The sequence below is a fragment of the Stegodyphus dumicola genome, chromosome 9 (genome assembly GCF_044657685.1).
Source record: "Stegodyphus dumicola isolate Sdum_Otavi_A_Nest chromosome 9, ASM4465768v1".
Taxonomy (NCBI): domain Eukaryota; kingdom Metazoa; phylum Arthropoda; class Arachnida; order Araneae; family Eresidae; genus Stegodyphus; species Stegodyphus dumicola.
In genome coordinates this window covers 70901689-70929402 of record NC_140776.1, presented here as the reverse complement: position 1 = coordinate 70929402, position 27714 = coordinate 70901689, and the positions used below count along the sequence as shown (strand labels likewise).

General features: G+C 32.8%; 1 protein-coding gene across 7 annotated transcripts in view; it reads left to right on the top strand.

The window, feature by feature from the left end:
- The window catches only part of LOC118188446 (alpha-tocopherol transfer protein-like), a 74335-nt gene that overhangs the window by 11987 nt on the left and 34634 nt on the right, over window positions 1-27714 (top strand). For 4 of the 7 annotated variants that reach the window (XM_035358885.2, XM_035358883.2, XM_035358884.2 and 1 more), the window contains exons 1-2: window positions 17729-17880; window positions 25090-25280. In XM_035358885.2, coding sequence (XP_035214776.1) covers window positions 25127-25280 — 154 coding nt within the window. In that variant the 5' untranslated portion in view covers window positions 17729-17880; window positions 25090-25126. Of the gene's footprint in view, window positions 1-17728; window positions 17881-20488; window positions 20684-23438; window positions 23526-25089; window positions 25281-27714 lie in introns of those variants that run through there. The other 3 variants (XM_035358882.2, XM_085823593.1, XM_085823592.1) reach the window with 3 other exon arrangements.

The window sequence follows — 27714 nt, the reverse complement described above, 5'->3', positions numbered from 1 at the left end:
GATATCTCTAAGAAAATATGTATGCACGCAGATAAATTTTAACAAATGAATCCTTCGCATGAACCATGCATTTTGCGAGAAATAAACTTCCACGTTTGAATGAAAATGTTGTAATTTCTACGAGGTTTAAACCTATCGCATTTGTTGTGAATTACACGTAGCTTTTAAGCGAAACTAATGGTATTTTGTGTTTTAAACTTCCTAAATTGAGTTTTAAATTATTAGTCCAAAGGGAAAATCTGCCCAGAAGGACTATTAATTTCGTTCCGGCATTTTGCGATGATTCACTATAAACGTTTTTTCACTTTTCAAATTGTGGCCAACAAATATTATCGCCCTGTATTATATTTAAAGGAATTAAACGATTACAAATCTTCATAAATGTATGCATGTTTCCCGCATTTTGATAAAAAAACGGTACCTAGAAACATAAAATTTTGAATAACGTAATCCTCCTGCGAATATGGGCATCTGGAAGCCCAAATTTGAAATTTGGAATCTGTTTTATTATCGTTTTCATATTTTGTAAAACTTTAACGAATTTTTGATTAACATACTGAGGAATTTCAAAGCAAGCAATGACAATGCTCTACAAAAAAAAAATTTTATCTCCAGCGTGTATATCAGACTGTGTATCGGAAAATCTAAAGATATGCTTATTTTAAAATTATTTTGTGATATTGCTGTTGAACTGAATTTTACGGTTTAAGTGCGAAGAACATGATTTTTAATTAATAAAGGTAACACGCAAAGTGTTAAAAAAAACGCACCTTTGGGGCGTACTGTAAAATCTTAAATTTCAGATTTTATTTTGTTTTTTAATTTCATTATATTTGTTGTCTTTTTTTAGATTTCTTATCGTTGATAATATTACCTGTCGTAGCTTTAAATATCGAAAAGCCATAGCTTTCACAGCGTTTTCTAATAACTAGATATGAATAAATTTCTTCGGAGAGAGCGCAAATGTCTGAAGACAAATTGTTAAGTAGCAGACGATAATTTATGCTTTCAAAACTATACTTGCAGTTAAAAAGAATTTCCAAGCAAACGATTTCTTTTGGAATTTTTACTTCGTAATTTGAGCAGTGAATTCAGTTGCCGTTTGTATGTTCTTATGTGGTAGTTATCAATCGAGTGGTTTTATCTGTGTGTTTTTGCCATTTTTCTGCATATATTTCGTTAAATAAACAGTCGCTATGGATTTATCTGTGATGCTGAGAGAGGTGAGTGAATGTACATGTAAATTTATTACTTTATTGGAAGTACAAGGGAAACATGCCGTCATTGAATGGTGTATGAAAGTTGGTTTGATTGCTACTTTTTTTGTTTGTTCGAAATGTGGTGAAAATATGCGTTTTTGTGAGAGAAAGGGAAATGGTACTTTCCGTTTTGCCGGCGCAAACGATAAAGTCGCCAATAATGGTATAACTGATGCCAAACGGAATATCTTCGCTGGCAACCTTTTACCCTTCATTTTCAAAACAAGTCGCAGCCATTTCTTATCAGATTGATTGTTTCTTTCAATACTGACATACAATTACATAGAATTTTTACAAGATAGTTAAATTTTTTGCCCTAAGACCATTCGCGGTAATTAATTAGGATGCAATCACACCACTCACCTGAAGACAAAGATATAGAAAAGGCAAAATCAAGGGAGCGAAGTAAAGCACTGCGGTTTTACATAATTTCTGAGTAAGCTATTCGTACGAATTAAAATAATTCTTGCATTTAAACTTGTATTCCATAAGATTTAACTTGAAATTAATGTAGATAATTACTGAGAGAATTATATTTTTGTAGCGTAGTTTACATGAGATAAGATCACTTGGGGTCACGTGATATGCACCGGCGAATCAGGATGAAAGCGTAGTAAATTCTTAAATTAATGTCTTTTTACTCATTTACTGTCTTTATTTATTGTTTTTTTTTTTTTTTTTTTTTTTTGCAAAATTTTAAACCATATTAAAATGCTTATGCCTTCAAAATAAAAAATTCTTAGAACTAACATTGGTTAACATTTTTTATGTGTAAACCTCCTTGGTGTATACTGTATGTTGTCGCCAATAAAGTCTGCTTGGCGAGATTTGCGCCGGCGAAACGGAAAAGTACCAGGGAGGTATAGATGGATTTGAATGGCGATGTAGAAAGCAAGGAAAAGTGAATGCGCATGATGTTTGTAGGAGTATAAGGAAAGGTTCATGGTTTAGTCATAGCCATTTGAATATATTTGATATTTTGAGAATTACGAGGTGTTGGTTTTTGAAAATGGGAAATGAATCTGTGATTCAAGAAGTGAAAGTGCATGAACATGCTGTTGTTGATTGATTTATGTTTTGCAGAGAAGTGTGTATGACGACTGTGATAAATGATAGGGTTCCAATTTGTGGTGGAGGAGTGATAGTTGAAGTGGATGAGAGCAAATTCGGGAAAATGAAGTATGGAAGAGGAAAGTCTGTGTACGGTCATTGGGTAATTGGTGGTATAGAAAGAGGAACGAACAGATGTTTTTTTAGAGAGGTTGACAATAGATCAAAGGAGAGTTTGGAGAGAGTGATAGTTGAATGGGTGTTGCCGGGATCAACTGTGGTTTCAAACTGCTGGAAGGCATATGGTGGACTAAAAAATTTAGGTTATGGCCATCTGACTGTCATCCACAGTCTGTACTTCCGTGATCCCGAGTCGAATGCGCACACTAATTCCATAGAGGATACTTGGTCTGGAATCAAACGTCATTTACGTCGAAATACAAACCACGTAGATGGCGAATTTGATTCATATTTTAGCGAAAATAGCACAACCACTCACTAAGTGATGAACATTATCGTGCCTTTTTTAGCGGCAATCATAAAGATTTATCCGCCGGAAACGGACGATAAAACGGAGTAAATTTTCTTAAAGACGGGGTCTAGGGAGGTTTTCCCACGACATTAAAAAAAAAAAAAAAAAAAAGACTTTTTATTTTCCTGAAAAGGGTAAGTATGTGAAAATATTTTTTCTTTTTAAAATTGCTTATTTTTTATATTTTCTTTCATTGTGAGAAATTAGATTTTTTTAATTTATTAATGTGAAAAATTCTAATACGAAAGTATAGAACGTGGTTTAGGAATTTAAGAAACAGGGAAATGAAAGCTGTGTATGATGTTGATATTCAATAATAAATATTTTTCTTTTTTATTAATATAAAGCTTAAAAATTTTTAGAAAATAATGAAGATTGTTTACTTACTAGTATGTAAGAGATGCTGTCGTTGCGTAGCAATAAGGTAATTTTGTAAAGATGATAAAGTTAAAATGTTCCGCAATATGAAATTAAAATTTTAAAAAATCTGTTTTTATTTGTATAAATAATAAAGCTTAAAAATATTCACCCTGTATGAGAGACTGCGACGTTGTTTACAGTTTTAGTAACTATTACAATTCACTTACCGCATTAAATTAGTTTGAAATACAAAAAATATAGTATACTTATTTCTACATCTGTAGAGAATACATTGTGACGTCACAATCTTATCCCACCCATCTATGAACGTTACATAGCTCCGCCTTCGCAACTTTGTTTATGCAACGTATTCTGAGATTTTACTGGCGATTTTCAAAAAATCGCCGCTACTGAAAATCGCCAAGCAGTGGCTAAAGCACATTTTCACCCAGTTAAATTGCCAACAATTAAACTACAATCATTTACAGGAGAAATTGAACAGTGGCAATGTTTTTGAGAACAGTTTAAATCTTCTATAGATGCCAATCCACATCTTTCTGTTATTCTCTGATGAAAACATGTTATTCTCTGAAGAAAACATGTTATTACCTCTGAAGAAAACATGTTGTTGATAAACATGTTTTCCTCAGAGGTTATTTAGATGGTGAAGCTAAACGCCTTGTTTATGGAATTAGTGTAATAGGAGACACCTATGAAACACCAAAAAATTGTTGGAGTAAAGATATGAAATAAAGATAGAAGTATCCAATCACACTTACATTACTTAGAACAGTAAAATGTTATTCAAGACTCATCTCCTACGCATCTAAATGATCTTTACATAGAATGTAATAGAAAAATTCAAGCTTTAACTGCTGTGGGTGAAAATATTTAGATAGAATCCTAGTGCCCCAGAATCGGTAGAATCCTAGTGCCCAAAAATTATTTGTGCATTCCCCAATGATATTTGTTGCCGCTGGATTATCTATGCCAAACGTGAAAAACTAAACAAAGGTAATATTACTAGATTGATGCAGTTCTTGGCAGAAGAAGTGGAAGGTGTAGTTGCAGCACAAAGAGTTAAGGGTACATCTTTTTCTGATCACACCGTAAAGTGCACTGTAGAAAATTTTAATATCAATTCCAAAACAGTAAACAAACGTAAGAAAATTTCACCATTATGTTCATTTTGTGATACTACAGGACATTGGCGTCAATATTGTGAAGCTGTTACAGACTATGATACTCGTGTTCAGAAACTTAAACTTCATATCGTGCTTTCTGTGTACTAACCGTGGTCATAGAATTTCAAACTGCCCAAGAAAAAATACTGCACGGTGCACTAAATGCAAGAAAAGGCATCATGTTTCTATTTGTCCCCCTGTTGAAAACAATCAACTGCGGATAACTAACAGTGCTGTAAATCACATAACCTTTCCTAAAACAATTTTCACACATTTGCAAACTTCTCGTGTGTGTGTTACTGGCCCCACAGGCATTACTAAATCAACACGCTGCATTTTAGATGGTGATAGCCAAGCAAGTTTTGTTCACACAAACCTCATTGAAAAACTTAAGCTTAAAGTTGTCAGTTCTGCCTCACTTTCAGTTCAAGCATTTGAATCTTTTACTTCACAAGAACAACGTAGATGTGTTCAACTGTCACTTTCAAGTTTGTGAAGCAACCAAGCATTTTTGATTTCCGCATTTGAAAGCTCCAATTCCTATACTACACATCCTACTGCTCCACCAGAAATAGTTCACTTTGCTCAGAAGAAAAGATTGAGAATTGATGATCCTCCGGATGACGCTTCACTGCCCATAGAAATACTTATTGGTGGTGATCATTATTGGCAAATTGCTTCCGCAGAATCTCCAATCAAGCTTTCAGAATCTTTTGTTATGGTACCGTCACTGTTCGGATGGGTTCTTAGTGAAACAAGAACAAATACTACAATCGCTGAGAAGACTTCTGTCCATCCAGATTGTGTGCAAGTTAAAACTGATTGTTTAAATGATCAGGTACGTCGCTTCTGGGAATTAGACTCCATAGGGATACAAGATGCGCAGAAACGAAGAATGACTACTCGAGATGGAGAAATTTTATCAGAATTTCACAAAACTTACAGCACTGAAGGCAATCGAAGAATTGTGTCTCTGCCTAGAAAACCATTGGTCACACCTTTGCCTACAAACAAAATTATAGCGGAAAACAGATTTCGTTCTCTTCAAAAAACACTTGCATCTAGTGACGTGTTAAAGACACAATATGACAAATGCATGCTGAATTACATTGAACAAAAGCATGTTGAAGTTTGTTCCATAGATGAATCCAATGAGAAGCCAGTATATTACCTTCCCCATCATGCTGTACGAAAGAAAACGCAATCTCAAACCAAGTGGAGAATTGTGCTTGACGCTTCCTCGCATGCTCCAGGAATGATTTCACTAAATGATACCTTGGAAGCTTGCCCGAATCTTCTTCCTGAATTTATTGGTTGTCTACTAAGATTTCGATTGCATGAATTCGCTGTTACATGTGATGGTAAGCAAGCCTTTTTACAGTTGTCACTACATAAAGAAGATAGGGACGTCACAAATGTTTTCTGGTACAAATTAAAATCTGATTCATCTCAACCTACTACTTTTACAGATGAAATAACTGTTTACAGATTTACTCGTTTACCAGTCCGTTTTTATTCTGTGCTGCGACACGAGAATTGGCTGCAAAACATATCGCAGAATTTCCAATTGCTGCACCAATGATAGATAAACATCTCTATATGGATGACTTTCTTGCTAGTATGGAAACTGAATCACGCATTATAATGCTATATCACGAGATCAAGAATTTAATGGCTCTAATAAAATTGCTTATGGAAAAATGGGCTACAAACTCTTTGAAACTCAAATATGTACTACAAACACATGAAGAATCTCACAAAACGGAAACAACTGTCTTAGGTATTGGCTGGAATATAACTTCTGATACTTTGAAGCATGCATTCAAGACTTCCCTCTGTGTTTCTACAGACAAACCACTTATAAAGAGATGGTTACTCCGCTGCATTGCTAGTTTTTATGATCCCTTAGGCCTTATGTCACCGTTTACTATTATTGGGAAAATCTTATTCCAAGATACATGGATTCTTGGAATCAAGTGGGATGAATTACTACCTGCTAATTTATCAACTTTATGGTATGCAGCTGTGAAAGAACTTGATGACATTTGCTCCCTTCAAATTCCTCAATGCATAGGCATTTAATCACATGTTCCTTTAGCTATTCATGTGTTTTGTGACGCATCTGAACGTGCCTATGGTTCAGTTCTGTACATTGTTACCTTTAAGGGTGACCAATCGAATGTGAATTTAGTGTGTAGTCGCAACAAACTAGCTCTTATAAAGAAAGTTACCTTACCTCGTTTGGAGCTCTTGGCGGCCCTGATGGGAGCACGATTATTGCAATATATCTGTGCTGAAACAAACATCTGTTCGTCAAATGCAACATTGCGGAGTGATTCTCAAGTTGTCTTAGGGTGGATACGCAGTGACCCCAACAAATAGAAAACGTGTTAGCAACAGAGTAACAGAAATTATTTCTTATACCAATCCATCAAAATGGAGACATTGCTCTGGCAAAGACAACCCAGCTGACAAACTTTTTCGAGGTGTTTCACCATCAACACTAAAAAACCTGGAAATTTGGTGGAACGGCCCTCCATGGTTTGTCAAATCTCTAGAATATTCTCCTCATTCTGATACTATTTCTAAAGATTACAGTCATAACTTCGAGGCAAAGAAAGAAAAAGTTCAAACCTTTCACATCGTATCTACTCAACCAATCATAAAAATTGGAAACTGCAGTTCTTACGTTCGATTGTTACGTGTAACATCTTGGATTCTTCGCTTTATTCACAACTGTAGGAAACAAGAAAAGTTAGTGGATGAGTTACATGCCACAGAACTGAATCAAGCTCGTATTTATTAGATACAGACCTTTCAGAAAGAATCCTTTCCTTCAGAATATGAAGCTCTGTTGACAGGAAAATCACTCCCTAAGAAATCAAGGATAAAACAATTTAACCCTTTTTTCAAGAACAATATTATACTTCGTGGTGGTCGACTACAATTTTCTGATTTATCTCATGCTGAAAAACATCCCATATTATTGGACAGCATTTTCATAGCAAAAATAAAAAATTAAAATTGCTTAAAATTGCAATCTTAATTGGCACAGACATTTAGTTAAATTATTAAATTTATTATTTAATATCACAGTTTTCTGGCCATACCTATTCTTTTATTGATTTAAAGGCTATTTTCATTTCAAATTAAATCCAAGTTCAAAAGAAAGTTAAAATAAATTACGCAACTTAAGACTGAAGTTTTTGCATGAAGGGAAGTCGTCAGATTTGGCGTTTGTTTTAATAAATAATTAAAAAATCAATTAAATAATTATCTCTGTAGAAGTTAGTGTTTTGGAAGCTTAGAACGGCATTGTGCAGAGCACTGGTCTTAAACTCAAATTGCCTGCGGTGCACTGCACAATCTGAAAACAGTTGACATGCCAGAGCTTTTTTTAACAAATTAAAATTTTTTATTAAAAAATGTTAAAAAAATCTGAATGCTTTCAGATTTTATATTACGTCTAAAAAGGCATTTTTTAACGTTTTGTGTGTTACCTTTATTTATTAAATATCATGTTCTTCGCACATAAACCGCAAAATTCAATTTAACAGCAATATGGCAAAATAATTTAAAAAGAGCATGTCTTTAGATGCTCTGATACATTCTCGTGCATTAGAGATCAAAATGTTTTCTTTTCCACCCAATGTCGCCATTGCTCGCTTTGAAATCATTGAGTTTCTTAATCAATCCAATTCCAATTCCTTTCGCTCGCACTTGGTTTCAACTACACAGAGTTATTACCAAAAGTTCAGAGTTGCCAAAGGCCAATCACGGTAGTAAAATAAAAGAGATGTACTTTAGGTACATCTGTCACCCGGAGGCGTAAAAACTTTCAGAGCTTGGGACTGGCATTCCCGGTCGTGGTGGCAAAAGTTGCATTCAAAAATAACAAAAGTCGTAATTATAAAACATAGAAAAAAGCTGAAAACTATTTACATAAATACAACTACCAAGACGGGTTGTGATGTATGGTGCGGGGTCTTTTGACCACATATTCAACAGTAGGGTCATAGTCGCACAGGCTTCTAATAGAAGCGTGGGAAGAGGTTCTAAGGCTTTCAAAGAAATTATGTGAAGTGATCAAAATTTGTTCATGCATGGCTTTCACATTCAGATCCTCCTGAATTTGAGAGTTCCTCACAAACCACGGGGAGTTCACAATCGCTCTAAGTCTTTTATTTTGTATTATGTCTAGTTTAGCACGCTCAGTCTTGTTGGCTGTCGCCCATGCTGGCACTGCGTATAACATAATCGGTCTCATTAAGGACAGATACAGTGTTCTTTTGATTTTTATCGATAAATTAGACTTCCTGCCAATCAAGCTGTAAAGGGCACAGAACGCAGCATTCGCTTTTTCCGCTACGGCTGTAACATGGTATTTAAAGGTAAGCATGCTATCTATAATAACTCCTAAATACTTATAGGAGTCAGCCATCGGAACTGTATTGCTTTTAATTTTGATATCCGTATTAACAATTACATTCTGCCTGTAGCGTCTGTAAAGCACAACACAGCATTTACTAGAATTTAAACTGATTTTCCAATCCTCGCACCATTTCGTAACGATATTTACTTTGAATTGCAGTTTTTCCATTGCAAGAGGCGGGCTGACAGAATCCGTAAGTACGACCGTGTCGTCGGCGTATTTTAGAATCTTGGAATCCAAGGGATTTGGGAGGTCATTTATAAATATATTGAAAAGACAGGGAGCGAGGACTGCTCCTTGCGGGACACCACTGTAAATTATCTTTTTCATGGAAATTGCATTTCCACACTTTACTTGGAATGTTCTACGGTAAAGATATGAGATCATAAGTTGAATAAAGCTGACCGGGAGCAGGAAATTGCTGATCTTATGGATAAGTCCTGCGTGCCACACTCGATCGAATACCTTTTCGAAATCGAGGAAGCACGCAGCGACTGCCTTCTTTTTTTGAAAGTTGCCTGCAATATATTCAACCAGATTTAAAATTTGATGCGTAGTGGAATGACTGCTTCGAAATCCAAACTGCGAACTGTCGATGAGGTCAAGTCTCTCAAGGTGATTGGTAAGTCTGATTTTTAGAACTCTTTCAAAAACCTTTCCCAAAGCAGGAAGCAGACTAATCGGCCTGTAACTAGTTATTAATTTCGGGTCTTTACCCGGCTTCGGAATTGTAATGATGATGCTGTGCTTCCATTGCTGGGGAAAATATCTATGTCGTATGTAGGCATTAAAGATTTTCACGAGAAGCACAATACACTTTCTTGGGACAGCAGTGAGGGCGTCATTACTGATTTCATCAAAACCTCTGGCCTTGCGAACTTTAAGATTTTTGATAATCTGTCGAACTTCTCTGGGGGTGGTGAGATCGAAATAGTTAGATGGAGTGCTGCATTTAAGCGAGGTAACGGAGTATTGAATTTCTCTTTCATGCTCGGTATCCTCTTCTGGGGGGCTGGAAAACTTTACTTAATTCTTCTGCCATTAAGTTCGCAATTTCAGTCTCAGAATGGTGTATGTTACCCATGTGATGAATTGGAGTAATGCTATTGGTCCTTGTGGTTCGAAGCGAGCGTGCGATTCTCCAGACCGTCCCTGGCTGCAAGTCAATATTTTCCAGCAAAGAATTCCATTTTTCAGAGTGGAAATCCTGAATTTCGCGTTTGATATTCCTGTTAAGATAATTAACAAATCTCTTATCTCTGGGATTACGGGATAATTGCCACTGCTTTCTAATGCGATTTCTCCGCTTAATAATGTCCTTAATTTTTGTCGGAAGGGGGAGATGACTTTCAGAATTCCTCGGCGAGGAAGCTTTTTTAATGGCATTCTGCATTTTGTGAGTAAAAAGGTTATTATTTAATTTTCGATGCCACCGCAATGGTTAAATCTGCAATTACAGGGGTAATCTCTGAGCTGCTCTGTGAAGGAGTTCCAATTTATTTTATAGGAGATCTTTTTTAAAGGCGGATAAATTCCATAAAAATCAAACGTGACCGGGAAGTGGTCAGATGACAATTCTTTGTGCACTTCAAGTAGTGGAGTCGTACTAATGTTCTTGAGTAAGACAATGTCCAAGATATCTCCCATTCCATTATTATGGATGTGAGTAGGTAAGTGAGGGGCAATTAGTCTCACATCGTTCCTAAGCAGATAATTATTTAGAATTCTTCCATTCGGGTTATCCTTCCTAGTGTGCCAAGTATGAAATTTCGCATTCAGATCACCCGCAATGATCGTGCGGTAATTCGTGGACGTCAAAATATTAAGATCCTGTACCTGAAGAAGTCTATTGGGAGGGTTGTAAACTGCTATGAAGAGATAGGCCTCATTTGTGGTGCTATACACTAAAACAGCTGTATGTTCAATAAAGCTAGTAGCAGGGAGGTGGAAAACTGAATGCTTGATGTGATTCCTGATTAAAATAGCGGTACCACCACCACTATTGTGCCTTCTTTCATTTCTGGCGATAGCATATCCTGGAAGTTTGATCTTGTCATTAACTCGGAGTTTAGTCTCATTGATGAGCATGATATTAATTTGAAATTTACCAAGGAAGTTTCCAATTCCATGGAGTTGATGTTTTATGCCATTAGCATTGAGGTAAGCAATTTTCATAAAGCCTGCATTGGCTGCGATCACTGTATTTATATTTTGTGACGTTTTAAAATTCATAGTCTAGACTAGTAAAGTATTCGAAGGCTTTCATGCCTACTTCCAATTTAGCTAATATATTTTTAGCCTTTTTAAATTCATTAAACAGTTCCTTCGCTTTTTGGATTTGCGTTTTAATCCAATCAAAGAAAGTGGGAGGGTTTTCAGACTGTTTGATCCAAGCCGACACTTTCGCATTAGGGTTAACGCTGGGTAGCGCGGGAAATTCATCATTTTTGAGCTCGAAACCTTTCGCTTTAGCTTCCTACAGTTTTTTACGATTTTCAATGCTTTTCTGTATATTTTCTGGATGCTGAGAACACCCCTTATAAAAAGAAACGTGCGGTCCACCGCAAAGGGCACAAATCGCAGGCTTTTGTTCTTTAGTTAATTTACATGTATGCGTTTCGTGAAATTCAGCGCATTTCAAGCAGCGCGCTTTATAATTACACAGGGGCCGTGTGTGACCATAGCGCTGACACTTATGGCACTGCACGGGCCCCGGTCTAGATTTGTAAGTCTCAATAGGTACATCAAGTCCTCTCAAAGTTTTAATTTGGTAAATCTGCTTACCTAGAGAGTTTCTCTTGCATTCAGCCACAAATAGTGGAAGCGGAGTCACATTTCCGTCTTTATAGCTTTTGAGCTGTCGAATTTTCTCAATAGAGATCCCTTGATCCTTTATCTCATTTAGGACTAATTGCGTGTTAGTATTTCTGGGGAGCTTCCTGATAAGAGCCTTTATGGGCTTTTCGGAGTTTATCTGAAAAGTGTGAAAAGGAATTCCACGTTCTTTTAGCATTTTCGTGACGGCTCTGTAGTCGTCCGAATCGAACACTTTAATTTTGAGGGTATCTCCGGTCATATTACCCTTAACTTTTTTAATTCCTTTCGCCTCAATTTCCTCTTTGAGCTTTTCCCAGTTTGCATTAAAATCATCCAAGACTATAGGGGGAATATGTCCTGCAGTCTTTTTTGGTTGAACAAAATCACTTGTGCTTACATTTTCTTGGTCCATTTCATCATCTGGGTTAAGATTTTCAAACTTATTCTTTTGCGTTGTGGCTTCATAATCAGTGTTCGACCGAGTACGCTTATGCGTTATTCTCGGCGAAATATAACCTTCCTCATCAGTTTCATTTTTCTTTTTCCGCAATTTAATGCTTGCAGTTCTAGTGACTTGCTTTTTCGGTTTATCAGAATTTACAGTTAAATTTTCCATGTTTTCATTTGCAATCAGCGTATTTATTTTAAGCAGTGAAATTTCTAAGAAGGTTATTCTAGCAATCGTATCCTCATCTTTATCAGTTACAGCAAAAAGCTTTGCGTGCTCTTTCTCTAGCAGTTGCTTAAGTGCGCGTGCAGAATCTTTATCATTTCCTAACTGACAAATAGTGCTCTCAATTGATTTCAAATCTAATAACTTTGCTACTTTATCCATAACTCCTTAACTTCGAAAAGCTAGCCCTAACCTAAGTAAGGTGCCGGCATCCCGAATCAAGAAATTTCTTACCATACAGTAAAACGCACTAAGGCCTTTTTTACGCAAAATAATTACAATTCCAATTCCAATTCGCAGGTACAGTAGAAGTCTACGGCGTAAATGAAAAACACACAAGTAATACACACGATACGTTGACTGCCAATGACCTCGAAACAACTCACAAATGCCTAGCACACATGAACTGCTTCTTAATCAAAAACTCATAAATGCTTTATAAATTACTAGCAGCTTCGCTGCCAGCCTTCGTCTGGCTTTTAAATGTACCGGAAAATGGCTGAAGGGAACACCAAATTAATTTAAATTTAAAAAATGCGTAGAATTTTACTCTGCAGAACAACTTTATAAAAAAACGTTATTACGTATAACAAAATTACAATGAAATAAGCAATATCCGTCATTACAAATATTAATTATCCTAATAAATAAATTAACCAACTTTCCTTTGCAAAATCTTAAGAACTCAAATGGTATAAAGGAGGTTAAGTACATTGTTTCCTAAAAATCACTCAAAACTTTTCAATATCTTAAAAACAGTGAAATGAGCAATAAATAACATAAAAGAATACAAAAAAGTGTGAAAAGCAAAGTATAATTAATTATATTTTATCTTATATTTTCAAGAGAAAACAAATTGCAATGAAATAAGCTATATCCCTTAATATTAGTTATTCTAATAAAAAAATTAACCAACTTTCCGTTGAAGAAAAAAAAATCATGCAAAACTTTTCAATATCTTACAAACAGTGAAATAAGCAAAAAATAACATGAAAGAAACTCAAAAAACAAAAACTTCCGCGCACAATTTTACTCAAAAACTCATAAACGCTTTACAAAATATGAAATAGATAATAAAACAAATTCCAAAACTGGGCTTCCAGATGCCCATATTCGGGTGTAGACGCACATTATTCAAAATTTGATGGCTCGAGGTACCGTTGTTTTATCAAAATGTGAGAAAAATGCATACATTTACGCAGATTCTTCATTAGTTAATTTCTTCAAATATAATGCAGAGCTCCAATATTTGGTGGCAAAACTTTGAAAAGTGTTCCAGACTTTTAAAGTTTCCGACGCAAAATGCCAGAACGAAATTAATATGCCTTCTAGGCTAATGCCCTTTGGGCTAATGCATTTTACATTTCACTTACTAAGTGTTTTTTAAAGCTTTCATAAGCAATACTAATGATTTCGCAATTCTATCTGAAATTTAAAATTTCGTGCCTGCAAGACATTTTTGTTAGTTACACTCTGTAATTTGCATATATTGACAGCTAAATATTAATTTTCAGTTTTATGTTTATTTAAAATAACCTAACATGTTTAATTAATCTTACAATAACTTATTTAAATAATATTGAAAGTAATTACGGAAACTTTTTAACTTTTCATAACAAAATTTTCCACGTGGGGCAAAAATTAAGGAAAAATAATGACAACTTAGTATCTTTCTCTTATATATTAAATTTTTCTTCGGCTCAAATAAAAATCTGATGTATACACCACATAACTTCCTTGTACGGAATATTAAATTATACGCACATTTTCTGAATTTCATTTAAACTTATTTCCTCAAATTTTATGAGAGATATATTTCTCATTCAATTAATTTAGTTTTCACTTCGCGGTAAGGCAAAAATACATAAAAACTCAAAATATCTTCATTAAAAATTGAAAGGCATAAAACACCAAATACAGTTAAAGAAATTAAGAAAACAATTTTCACAATTAAAACTACAGTTTCTACGCAAAAACAAGCAATTTGGCCAGCAGGAAAGAAAGAAGATTTTTCGGTGCACAAAACTAAAATTTTCCTATTGGTCCCACTCAGCAAAAAGACACTGAAGGCGCAGAAAGATTCAGTATTCTGCTAAGTTTCAAAGGTAAAGAATTACGGCTGGTATGGTATAAAAAGAATTCGGATGGGTACACCACATGACTTTCTTGTACGGAATATTAAATTATACGCATTTTTTCCTGCATTTCATTTAAACTTGTTGAATTGAATTAAATTTACTGTGTCGATAGCGCATAAACCACACTAGAATAAATGTGCTTTTTAAAATTCACTATATTTATTTACCATAGTAACACTTCGGTGCTAGGTTTACTCAACAGCGTTACATCTCATTCATTTTATAACTGAGTGAACAAAAATTATATCATCTGAAGAATTACCACAAGTTCTATTCAAATACTATAATAAATCTAAAACGATGTATAAAAGGAATTAAACAAATAAAAAAGAAACGGTTTTTCACAGACAATTCAGCACCGCTTACCTAATGCGCATGCGCTACTAAGTAATTCAGTTCTCACGTTACGGCAAGGCAAAAATACATAAAAATTCAAAATATTTTCATTAAAAATTGAAAGATATAAAAAAACATAAAACACCAAGTACAGTTAAAACAATTTTTAAAATATTATACAATGAAAATTGCAGTTTATACGTTAAAAACCTAATAACTTAAATGATAATTCCAGAATGAATTAAGCATAATTTAATTTGCAATAATGAAAGAAGACGTTACTTTGTTGTTGCGAAGCTTAGTTTCTCTAGATTGGCAACAAATCCACTATTCTGCTAAGTTTCAAATGTAAACAAATATGGCTGCTATGTTAATCAAAAATTAGGCTTACCCTCACTTAAAAAATCTTTTAAATTGTTGGTAATTCCACAGTTGTTGCATGCAGGTTAACTAAAGGTTAACATAAAAATCTTAATCAGGTTAACATAATTCAGTGATGTTTAAAGCAAAAAATGCACAATTTACAAACATATAAGAATAAAGAAACTGAACTCACTGAGCCGAGTAACAAAATGATATGTATATGTATATATATTTATACACTTTTGGTGCTGCCGTTTGCAACCAAAATGGGAGGTGCACATCTATATGTTATAGCAGTCCTATATACAAAATGTCAACGTTCTGAGGCTACTCGGTTTTGATTTATGAGAGATACATACATACGTACGTACATAAAAAAATCTGTTGTGAATCTATTTTAAATCAGGTTTATGATTTGTTTGAGAAAAAAGAATCCTTTATTCTGCTCTTACGTACAGATGTCACGCAAAAACATCGCTAAATTGCATTCGATAGCGGCCAAAATGTATATTTTCGTTGAAATATGATACTTAGAATTTTTCGTAATTACAATACTTCTTTTAATTCGTACAAGAAAGGAAAAAGGTGTTCATATATGAATGTATTCTCGAACAAAAAGATTCTTCTTAGTGTAAAAATTAATAACTGATTTATTTTTTGTGAAGTACGAATAAAAGTTAATAAGATCTGGATTTCCAAATCTCTGAATAAGATTCATGTTTTTTATATTATAAAGTAGTCAGCTCAATTTATAGATTTCTTTGATCCTTTATTTACGTTAGTTTTAAAATCTTGACAATTTTGTAATGTTGTATTTGCAAAAAAAAAAAAAAAAAAAAAATCCATAATTGAAATATCTTATCGGGCCACATAAAACTGCATCAGAGGCCGCACGCGGTCCACCAGCTTGAGACCTCCGGTATAGAGTGCAGGTAATCTAGTGAAAAAGAGTTTTGCTAAAAAACTGGCAAACTACTTGAAACTGAAATCATTATCTTTAAACTTTTCTCGTTAATTCTTCAGACCACACTTAGCCCTTCAAATTTAATCATATGAATGCTGAGATCCTAGGTTTTACCCTCAGATATATTTCTTATCTTTGCTAATAACTATATATAATAGTGATCACAACTATTTAGTCCTTGTTAAGAACTTTCTAAATTTATTGAACAAAAGTCAAAACTAATCATTACTGAGATTCACGGCTGAAAAAACTCTGACATCGCAGATGTCTCATCATTATACAAAAATCTGTTATAGTAGAGACACTAAATCTTATAAAATAAATGCTTGATAGATTAAATTATGGCAGAATGGCAATTAATAAATGACGGATTGGCTAAGGGTTCATCGTAATACCTTAATCGGTATTAAATAGGTAGTTTAAAATAAAAATCGGTATTAAATAGGTAGTTTTAAAAGATGACGTTAAAATAAAAATTAAGTAAAATTGGCATTACCACTAAAATTATTAAACGAAATCTTTTCTTTACAAAGAAGACTTAATTATCGCATTTATTTTTATAATCATTTCAATACAAATTATTTAAATTCCGGATGAATGTATATTTTGCAACAAACTTATAAGGATTACTTTTTCTAATAGTTATTTTTAATTTTGAAACCTTTTCCTTTAGATTCTTGTTTCTCACCTACATCTTCCTACCACAATGAGTTTTTAATATCACGTTTTATAAAAATGAATTAGTACCAGAATTTAATCGGAAGTTCAGTCACTTCCGTAGAAGAGCTCAGAAGTTCTCAGTAGAGCGTATTCTGCCTTCGGGCCACGTCGTTACTTTAAGCCCATCTTACTACGTTCGACTTTCACGTGCCTGTCAGTAATCGCGGGTGAGGTTTAATTATGGGCTAACTCGGTTAGTTATTTTTGTACAGTTTCGGTTAAAGTTTAGTTAGAATTAGTTCCTTATTTTCTATCTTAAGTTAAAGCCCAAGTGGAGACCTTTCCTGTAAGCCCGAGAAGGGCCGACTGTTATTATTTCTTTGAGTGAATAGAAGGGTATTTTAACCCTTCTTTGGACTTTATCCTTATAGTTGTAAGACCAACGAATAGTCGCTAGACTCTTCAGTAAAGTTCTAGTAGGCAAGGACACGTACTTTAGCTAGAACTTTATAAACTTATTATTATATACGCATTCTAACTTCCATCATCCGCGATTTCATTAACGGAATAAACGTATTCTGATAACATACTATTATCCTTCACGGATAAACAGGAAATACTGTACTTTCTCAGAAGACCTTTTGATTCTTTAAATGTTAGTTACGAAATCTGTGTTCACTATTTAAAGTTGAACCTAGGTGACTAAATTTAGAAATGACATTTTAAAAAAAGTAATAATAAATGTAAATATATAGACAGGAAAATATAATTTTAGCCGCATACTTAGAAAGTGTTCCTATGAAATCCGTTTTCTTTCCCTCGATGCTAAATAAAAGCGAAGAACTGGCAATGAATTTCTAAATTTGTTGAAATAAATTAACATATGTACTCTAGACTTTGATCAAAGGTTCGTGCGTCTCAGCTGATAAATGTCGTTATCGAGTTATTTTAGATTATTTTTCTAGCTATAACTTTTCTGTGTGATAACACATTTACACCACTCCGGTGTTTTCAGTTTTCGCAAACCTGTTCTTTGATTTTAATTTGAGTGGTAGTATCTTTTGTCAAAACATAACAATACGTAATTCAGAATATTCAAAGAAATGTTAAATGTAAGTAGTAATTTCATAACTATTACTTACTGAGGATAATATTCTTTTACGTTTGTCAAAATAGATATCTTATGGTCGTATCGTGCATCGTATAATTCCATTCAAATTGAAATTAAATATCCATTTCGATGCCTTGTATTTTATGTATAATTTTATTCCTTACGCCGCCGAATTCTTTATTCTTTGTTTGTAACTAATAATAAAGCATCTTAAGTTTTTTAAATAAAGTTTTAGTTAAATTTGCTTTTCTAATAATATTTCGAGCCGAATTACATATACTTTTAGTAAAGCCTTTACGTATTTCTTTAATAAATAAGTGGCAGCTAATCGTGTAAATAATTGTTACACTCGCATATCTTATAATCTAACTATAAGTACTTTTAAAAGCTTTTAAAGCGTTGTTGAAATTTTTGTTTAATTTATTTTTGTAACGTATGTCGCATCCTTTAATATATATTTATGCATATGTCTCTCTGAATATGTATATGTCCTTGTTGTTATATGAGACTTGCATATTGCGTACAATACCTCCTTTAAAATGTTACCTAATACTTGCTATTGAAGCATTGTAATTTTTCATAGTGCATTCATATTCATTCGAACACGGTTAATTTATTTCTTTAGGTTATAACACTGAGTAGAAGGTGGGACAAGTAAGTCAATTTCTTTAAACAGAAAATTAATAAAATTTCTTTAAATATAGAAGAAGAAAAGTTAAATTATGACAAAATTAAATATTAATGCAAGTGAATAATAATAATATATTTAAAGGGAGGAATTTTGAGATATATTTCTGAGGAAAAATCCTTTCCACATGCTTCAGAGTAAAGAGTACCGATGGCAGAAACGATTATAATGCAAGTCAAAATCTGAAAAATTTTGATTTAAAGTATACATGTTTATTTCATCAGTGAACTCATCCATTTTTTACTGCATGTCCATTTTTTATAGTAATAGAGGGTATTTCATAAACGATTCAGCAATTATCTCTCGAATAGTCGATACTAATGTTCCAGCTAAACTCCGATTAAGTGTTCTATAATTCATAGACTTAATCTCGATCATAGAACTTATGTTTAAGGAAGTTAACGAAATAAGTTTGGCATTCCAACTGTGACATGATTCGATAGGTTGATCCTGCGATAGCTTTTAATGAAAATGGGCAAAATTTCATACTCATCCTCCATAAAGAAAGTTCCGTATGCTAAACTGTTCTCTTTTCTGCTAAAAGTTCTTTAGAGAAAATTCCTTTAATATGCAATTTTAATCCTGGAAAAGTTACTTTAATGCATTCCTAGATAAACAAGTTCATATCAGGGTGGTCATAAAAAGTCTTTCTCGATATGTTGCTGTTGTTGCTTTATCTACAGATTGTGACGAGATCAGACAAGGTCCAAAAGACCGTTGACTCTTAGAAAGTCGAGCATAAGGAGGAGACTGGTATGAAAATTCTCCCTAGAGAGGTCCAAAGAGACCAATAAAAAGCCTGATGTTCTCGGCACTTGGTGCATGTGAAAAGGATTTTCATGCCCTCTTTGAAAGAGAGACATTTTATGTAAGAGCTGTCAATACTTTAGAGAGCTGGGAGCTCCTGTCACACTCAGTGTTTAGAGTTCAACCAGGCTTGCTAACTAAGTACCAGTGATGGGTAAGGGCACAAGCCATTCCACCATGATTTGTGATTTTTTTTCACATAGTGCAGTTCCAGATAGATGAGGGCAGAAAACGAGGGAGTTGAAAGATCATAGCCCTCCTTTGTTAATTTGTCCGCCATTTCGTTACCTTAAAGGGTTGTCCGCCTTTCGTTGCACATAAGGGGGAACCCACTGTAAATGAATATCATAGGGCTGGGAAATTAACTGCAGCGTTTGTAGGATTTTGTTGCCTACAAGGATCCAATTGTCAATATGCTGTAAGCTACGACTATCAGATTAAATCCATAAATCACCAATATTCTTTTTCTGTTAGTATAGCCTCCAGCCTCGAATTGATTGCTATCAGTTCATTCGCAAAGACAGAATAGTGATCTGGGCTACGATGACACAGTCATTTTTTCCCTAGGAGTCTCAATATAAATGTCAGCAATTTTGCTGTCGTCTGTGACGATCTCAATAGCATTTTTGAGAATGGTATTTGTTACCTCTAAAGCCAACTGTCTTAGGTATTCACTGATAAAATCCTTCTTATTTACAGTTGTAGCAAAGTTACAATGAAAGTGAACACTGGAGAGTCCCTTCGATGCATTCAAACAACACTGTAGTCATTAGGGCTCAACATTGCAAGATATATCCCCGATATATGAGCCGTTAGCGGCCTATTCGCTTAACCAATCGAAATGAAATTTCATATATTGTTATGAAGCTATTCGACTATGTACGATTTTATTTCCCATCAAAAGGAAGTTTATTTTAAAACCCTGTTTAAATTATTTTAAGTTCCTGCGTACAATAAAAAGTAGATATCTTTTAAAAATTTAAATAAGGTAAAATCAATAACAGATATGCATAAAGTTGCTCAATGAGCTACGTTATATGCAACATATTTATGTAATTTGAAAATTAAATTTAAAATGTTCTTCCCCAGTACTTAATAAAGTCTTAATTTATAGCTTATGATTAAAACAAAGGAAGTTTTGTAGCCAGGGTAAGAAACTGAAATGAAAATGGTTAATATGCCAGGCTATGCGAATGAAGATTGCTACAGAAGGATACCATAATGCGAACATTAGAAAGGCTACATTGCAGATGTTTCTAACATCAATACATCATTCATTATAATAATGTATGATGTATGATTTATAAATGTATGTATGTTTTTATAATTTGATTAATCGTATATTTATGTTGTTTAATTTCGAGTAACTCAAGATTGAGGGTAAAAGGAAACGTGTTTAAAAGGAAAAAATGCATATTTTATTAGAATTTCAGCAATTTAAGAACTTCAGCACAATTTAAGGGTTTTTTTTTCCATAGTTTCAATTCGATTTTAACGCAGTAACGATTATATCATTTTTTTTCAATAATTCTACGAAACTAATCAGAATTTGAAGCTCTCTGTAATTCTCGTTCCAAACTTTAAATATTCCATAATAAAATTAACGAATAAAAAAAGAAATTTGAAAGATTTCAGATTTTATATTACGCCCTAAGGGACGTTTTTTTAACGTTTTATGTGTCACCTATATTTATTAAATATCATATTCTTCGCACTTAAAGCATGAAACTCAGTTCAACAGCAATATCACAAAATATTTAAAAGAGCACAGCTTTAGAATTTCTGATATACAGTCCCGCGCGCTGCATATAAACAATTTTTTTCTGTACAGTATTGCAATTTCTCACTTTGAAATCGTTGAGTTTCTTAATTAAAAACTCATAAATACTTTATAAAATATGAAGATAATAAAACAAATTCCAAATTCCAAATTTGGGCTTCCAAATGCCCATATTCGGGTAGAGACGTGCGTTATTCAAAATCTGATGGCTCTAGGTATTGTTGTTTTATCACAGTTCGAGAAATATACGTACATTTATGCAGATTCTTCATTAATTTCTTTAAATATAATACAGGGTTCTAATATTTGGTAACAACAATTTAAAAAATGTTTCGCAGTTTAAAGTGAATCAAAGCAAAATGCCAAAACCAAATTAATAGCCCTTCCGGACAAATTGCCCTTTGGGCTAATAATTCCTAAAAGAAAATATTTGCTTGTTATTAATACTTAATTGAATTCTTTTTGTTTCATTCTAAAATGTACAAAAATTACAGAAAAAAATTAGTTTTATAATTAATTTTTAATTATAATTAATTTTTAATTTATAATTAATTTTTAATTAATTTAATAAACTAAAACAATATTGCAAACTCTATATATCAAATTACCTGTCAATTAATTAACTGGATAGAGGATCATCATAATCCTATTAGTTAGATAGTTTATGTAGTTTTTCATGTCTATGTCAAGATAATTACATGAAAGTATATGTGATTAATTATCTTTCAAATTATGGTTAAGAGATTAAGTATTTTATCAGTTAGTTGCTTTTGTCTAGACTTAGCCAAGACGTATTATTTTAAAACCCTGGAATAAATATCGTTATTTTTGTTAGTAGTTTATTTTTGCATATTTTGATTTTTTATTTGTGATAAAAGTTTTGCAACGTTATTTTTAGAATTTTATATCTTTGTGGTATATATCGTTGGAAAATATTGCATCAATTTAAGCATTGATGTATCATGATGTACGCATTTTTGTCTTACAGATTAATGTTCAATATCACTCGTTTGATATCAGTTGAAAGACTTTACAAATTAACTTCAGAGATTGAATTTCAAAAGACGTTTCTTTAAACTTTCTAAATGCCTTTTAAATTTAAGTTGCAGGTTCCCTGAGTAAAATTTAAAAGATTAATGTTATTAATAAAAATAAAAAAAAACAGAGAAATTCTTTTATGATTTTATTTACATTAATTCTTTAAAAAAAGAGGTACTATGTTAGCAAAGCTGTCACTCTAATTTTTCTCTCAAATTAATTTTCCTTCAAATATTTCTAAACGGCTTTTCTCAGAAAGAAAATATCATTCACTGTCGGCAACAGTATATTTTTTATAGAAATTTCTCATTTAGTTAATCACAGCATATACTCGCATGGAATAAAAATATGCTCACGTGTAAACAGTTGCCACCTTAATCTCTGAAGCAAGGTTATTATCCTTGGGAGATACAAACTATTGTTTTCTGTTTTATCACTTTTTCGGCCTATATCACAGATAAGAGCTAGTTCTTAAATGAAATTTCATTGCCATTTTCTAACACGTGTACTCAAGATGAATTGTCATTAATTTGAAAATCAATTCAACTTAATAATAGTAATAATAATAATAATAATAATAAAGAAAAATAAAGAATAAAATGAAACTGAACAAAATTTAGAAAACTGTCTTAGAAAATATTTACTGTTCTCATTTAGAAAGCTCCTAACCTATCATATCATATATATATATATTCTAACCTATCATATTTTAAAGATTTGAAATTTACTTTATTCCTCGCTGATTCTTGTTTTGTGTATATAGGAACGGATGCCTAGATAACTGCTATGCTAAAAATACACATATTTCTTATTGATGTATAAACCACTAGTAATGTTTGTATGCTGTTTAACAATGCAATCTTTATACTGAAGTGTGAACAGAATGAAAAAAGCGCAATTATAGTAATACGATTTTGTGCGAACAATTGTAATATGAAGATATCGCGTTATTTACGTGGACAAAGAAATAATAAAATCTTTTTATTGTACAGAAGAAAACATTATGAGAAGGAAAAACAGGAAACTTTTGGCAGAAAATAAAAGAAAGATAATTTAATGGGAAAAAAAAAAAAAACCTCTGAAATACGTTAGATACCTAGAAAATGAAAGTAAAAGAGAAAGTTTCAGGCACATACATTCCCTTCCTAGATGTTAAAGAAGCCACTACTTTGTGGTGTTCCTTTACGATAATTAACTGATTATTTTATGATTTAAAACTTTAGTGTTAGGTCTTCCTTCCGTTTCCAAGCGAGAATAAAAGTCAGTTCGCGTAGATTGAAACTGAGGTTTTTAGATTAGAAGACAGTTTATTCTGCCTCTCACGATCACGTTCGTAAGTTACAGCTAGCTCATTTATATTCGCAGTACTTGGCCTTGCATTATAATTGCTGATAGTTTAATATTTAAGCCGGTTAAGTTTGCGAGCCAACTTCGCGTTAAATTGAATTGTGCACCCTTTGACTATTAACTTATTTTAAATATGAACTTACTGTTATTTAATTTATCTGGCCATAAGTTCTGGTTGAGTTGTAAGCACCAGGTGTGGCTTCTGTTCTTATTTAGTTTTAAATAAAGAGTCATTTAACACTTTTCTCAAGGCTCAGTTGTTATTTTAGACTAGATAGTTGATTTAAATTTTGTTGCGTCCGATGGATTGCGAAAAAGCATTGCACGGAAAGACTATACATTTTTCAGAAAAAAATAAGATAATTGTCTGTTAGTCTATCTAACAGAGTTTGTTACAATTTATAATAGCAAAAAGAACTAAATTTTATAACTTGAACCTTTTTATTATTCTTAATCTCCTTAAGCTTTTTTCCTTAGAGAGATCTAAGTTTATAACCTACTTTATGTTAATAAATCAGTTATTATGATTTTGATCTCTACAATGCTTTCTTCCTTCATTATGTCTCACCAGAATGCAAATTATCTTTTAATGTACGAAAGCTGACTTTTTTTTTAAATCTTAGTCAGAGAGTTTCTAACACTCGCGTTGTTAGAATTTTGCCAACTTTATCTAAGCGTAATTACCTCGTCTTCGAATTCTCTCGCAGCCGATACTTTTAGCTTCAGCGCCGGTATTTTATTTGTTTGTCTAATCATATACTACTTTATCAAGGTTTAAAGTTACTTGACTGATATTGTTTATTTACATCGCTACGAGTAGTGGTTCTTGTCTGCTGGCATGAGTCGCGCTTTATACGTTAAATGTTAAAGATTAAATATAAAGGTTATTTAAAATTTTGAGCAGTCTTTGTCATAGTGGGGTTGTAAGACTTGATTTCTATCTCCAGCTCAATTGCAACTTAACAACTTAATAAATATATTAAGTTTTATCAATCGAGTATCAAATTTGCTGAAAGAAAATATGTGCTAGACTTAAGTCGAATCGATCGCTTCTTAAAAAGGAAATGAATGTTTTTTGACGGATATAAAATATTTTTCATAATTTTATTTTAAAAACTGATTAAAGACTGATATTTTTTAATTACTTTTTTACTGTGGGTTTTATTACTTGCCTAATGTATTTGCCAGAAATTGTTTACAGAGACAAACACCATTTAATTTTCCCAATAATTTGTTGTATCTACCTCTCTAACAGTATATTAAATTTGAAGAAAATGTTAAGACATTTTACTTTGAGATGCGTCTGATTATACTCTCATTATCTCATTAATACAAGTGGCTAAAATTGTTTTATGTAGAATAGAATATAGAAAACATATGTTTGTTTTCTTCTGCGAATCTGAAACATCTGGACATGAGAAAAAGTTACGGTTTGATCTTTTCATTAAAACATTTTAATTTCTTTTGTATATAGATCACATTTTCTTATCTTACCTTCTACTTGGTTACTTACCTTCAAATATCATTAGGATTTATTTCTATAATTTTAGGTAGCATCATTGGTTCTAGATCTTCTTTTTTCGAGTAATGGACTGCAAAACATTAATGCAAGAATCACAGTTTATGCCCTTGGAAAATACAATTCTAAACGAAATCATTATCCGTAAAGCTGAAGAAGAATTAGGGGAGACTGAACAAAAACGGAAAGTATGTCTTCAAGAACTTAAAATAATGATTGAAGGTAAGTAATTTATAAAAATTTCACTAAAATTCATTTCAATAATAGTATGTAATATAACAAGAATAAAACTACATCACTTAGAAATAAGCCTGAAATACCTGTAGTTTCGTTTACTTACAGGTAAATTTTACATATTGTCTAGTATATAATTTGCGGTACTATATTCTGAAAAATGTATAGTCTTTCCGTGCAATGCTTTTTCGCAATCCATCGGACGCAACAAAATTTAAATCAACTTCAAACTTTAATTATTATTTTAAGTTGTAAAAAACTGTCTAAGTATTTTACTTTATTTCTGAATTCAAACAATATCGCAAATAAATACTACGGAGTTTTAAAATCTTCCTATGCATTTCTGGTAACTGCTCGAAATCTCTATGAATTCTAAGTATTAAATTTACCATTCAATTTTATTATAAAAATTCAAGTTTATCTGATAAAATGGACCCACAATAACGTCAACAGTAGGTAAAACCCACAAGAAAAGATATCAGAGTAAAAGTCTGTGAATTATTATTAACTCTACTTTTTTCAACAGAAGCAAGATAGTTAATTTTTAATAAGTTCTTGAATATGCTTGCAGATCAAAAAATCGTAAAAACAACCTTGTATTTAGCGTAAGTATATAGAAACACTCAATCGATAGCTGCCCTCGAAATCGATTAAGTGTTTCTATATACTTACGCTAAATACAAGGTTGATTTTACGATTTTGATTGTTACATTAGCGTGTTTCTCTTCTAGTCTATGCTTGCAAATACTGCTTATTTCACTGATTTCATCTTGCTTTCAAACATTAATTATAACAATCAAATATAAATTCACTGGATATGCATTTTGTTGTCAACACTTCTGGGCATTAAAGCTGCAAGATGGAAGAATCTGATAAATCGATATTTGCACGATGTATATTGTAGAAAAAAATGTGAATGATATGCAGCAATGCACAAAATGTGAGTTTGCAGCATATAATGCATATAAAAATCGTAAAAACAACCTTGTATTTAGCGTAAGTATATTGAAATACTCAATCGATTTCGAGGGCAGCTAAAGGTCCCTCCTCATCAGGAGAAAGAAATACCTAGAAAGAAGAAAAATAAAGGGGAAGGAGTCTCAGAAACACGTGGTCCTTATCAGCATTGCACGTGGTTATAACCGGATTTCTAATCAGAGTTACACTGGCCGCCTACTTTTACTGAGCCAGGCTATCTGATCAAACATGTAACACAAAGGACAAGAAAAATTAGCGAAGTTAAAAATAGGGAGCGAGGGGCAACTGCACCTTCACGCTCAAAATCTGAACTTCGAATAATGGAAAGCAACCACTAAACGGATTTTTATACCCTCTGGTAGTTCCAAACGCGAGGAGGTAACGCCATCTATCGGCAAAAATAACTGAATTAAGATAGTAGAATTTTAAAGGCATTAGGAAGGACTGGATTGGACTTAAAATCATTAACTAAACATGCTAAATCTTTGTGAATATAAAAAACCTCAAGAAAATCCAATTCACATATGGAAGAAGCCTTTTGGATAATTTTTGCAGACCCAAAGTCAAAATTATGGTTAAATATCCAACTATGATACGCTATTGAAGACTTGTTAATTTCGTACGATTTTGATTGTCACATTAGCGTGTTTCTCTTCTAGTCTATATAATGCATATATATTTACATTTGATTTTTTATGCTTCTGAGATATCGAAAACGGAGCCTTAATTGTTATTATAATACCCTCCAACAATACAAACATTTTTAAATTGCTCTACATGTAATTAATAATTAGTTACGTTCATCTTTGAACAATATCTTCTTCCCGTTTCATTGTCACAGATAGCCTATCATATGTTATTCGGTTACACTTTGTAGTAAAAGTCCAATTTTTATTTTAGCCCCGGAGGAGACTGTTAATGTGGAACCTCACTTTACTGTCCGTATCAATTTAGTTTCGTATTACATTTCAAATGGCGTCGCCAAATGTCATTGCTATGTTTTTTTTTTTTTAAGGAAATGAAATATCAAACATTAATAAATATATGGCAGCACTTAACTCTTTGTTGGGAATTCTAAAGATATTATGTTTTTTTAAATATTTTGTGATTTTGCGGTTGAATTTTATGTGGCGAAGATGCAAAGAAAATTATGTGTAATAAATAAACTTATAGTAAAACAAAGATTACAAAAATTAAATCTAATTTAAAAAAAAATCTGAAATGATTCATATTTTACGTCACGCAAGAGAGCTTGTTTATCAGCGATGACAATTCTTCATTTGACAATAAACGTTCGAACTATGCATTTTTAGGTCGTTTTTGGTTTCTGAACCGATAGTCTTCTTCGTTCTGATTTCATTTTATTGTTGTTACGTATTCTCAGTCGTTTTTCACGTGAAAAATGGTTGTCCTCTTCAGTTAACCATTGTCATGGTATCTCTTT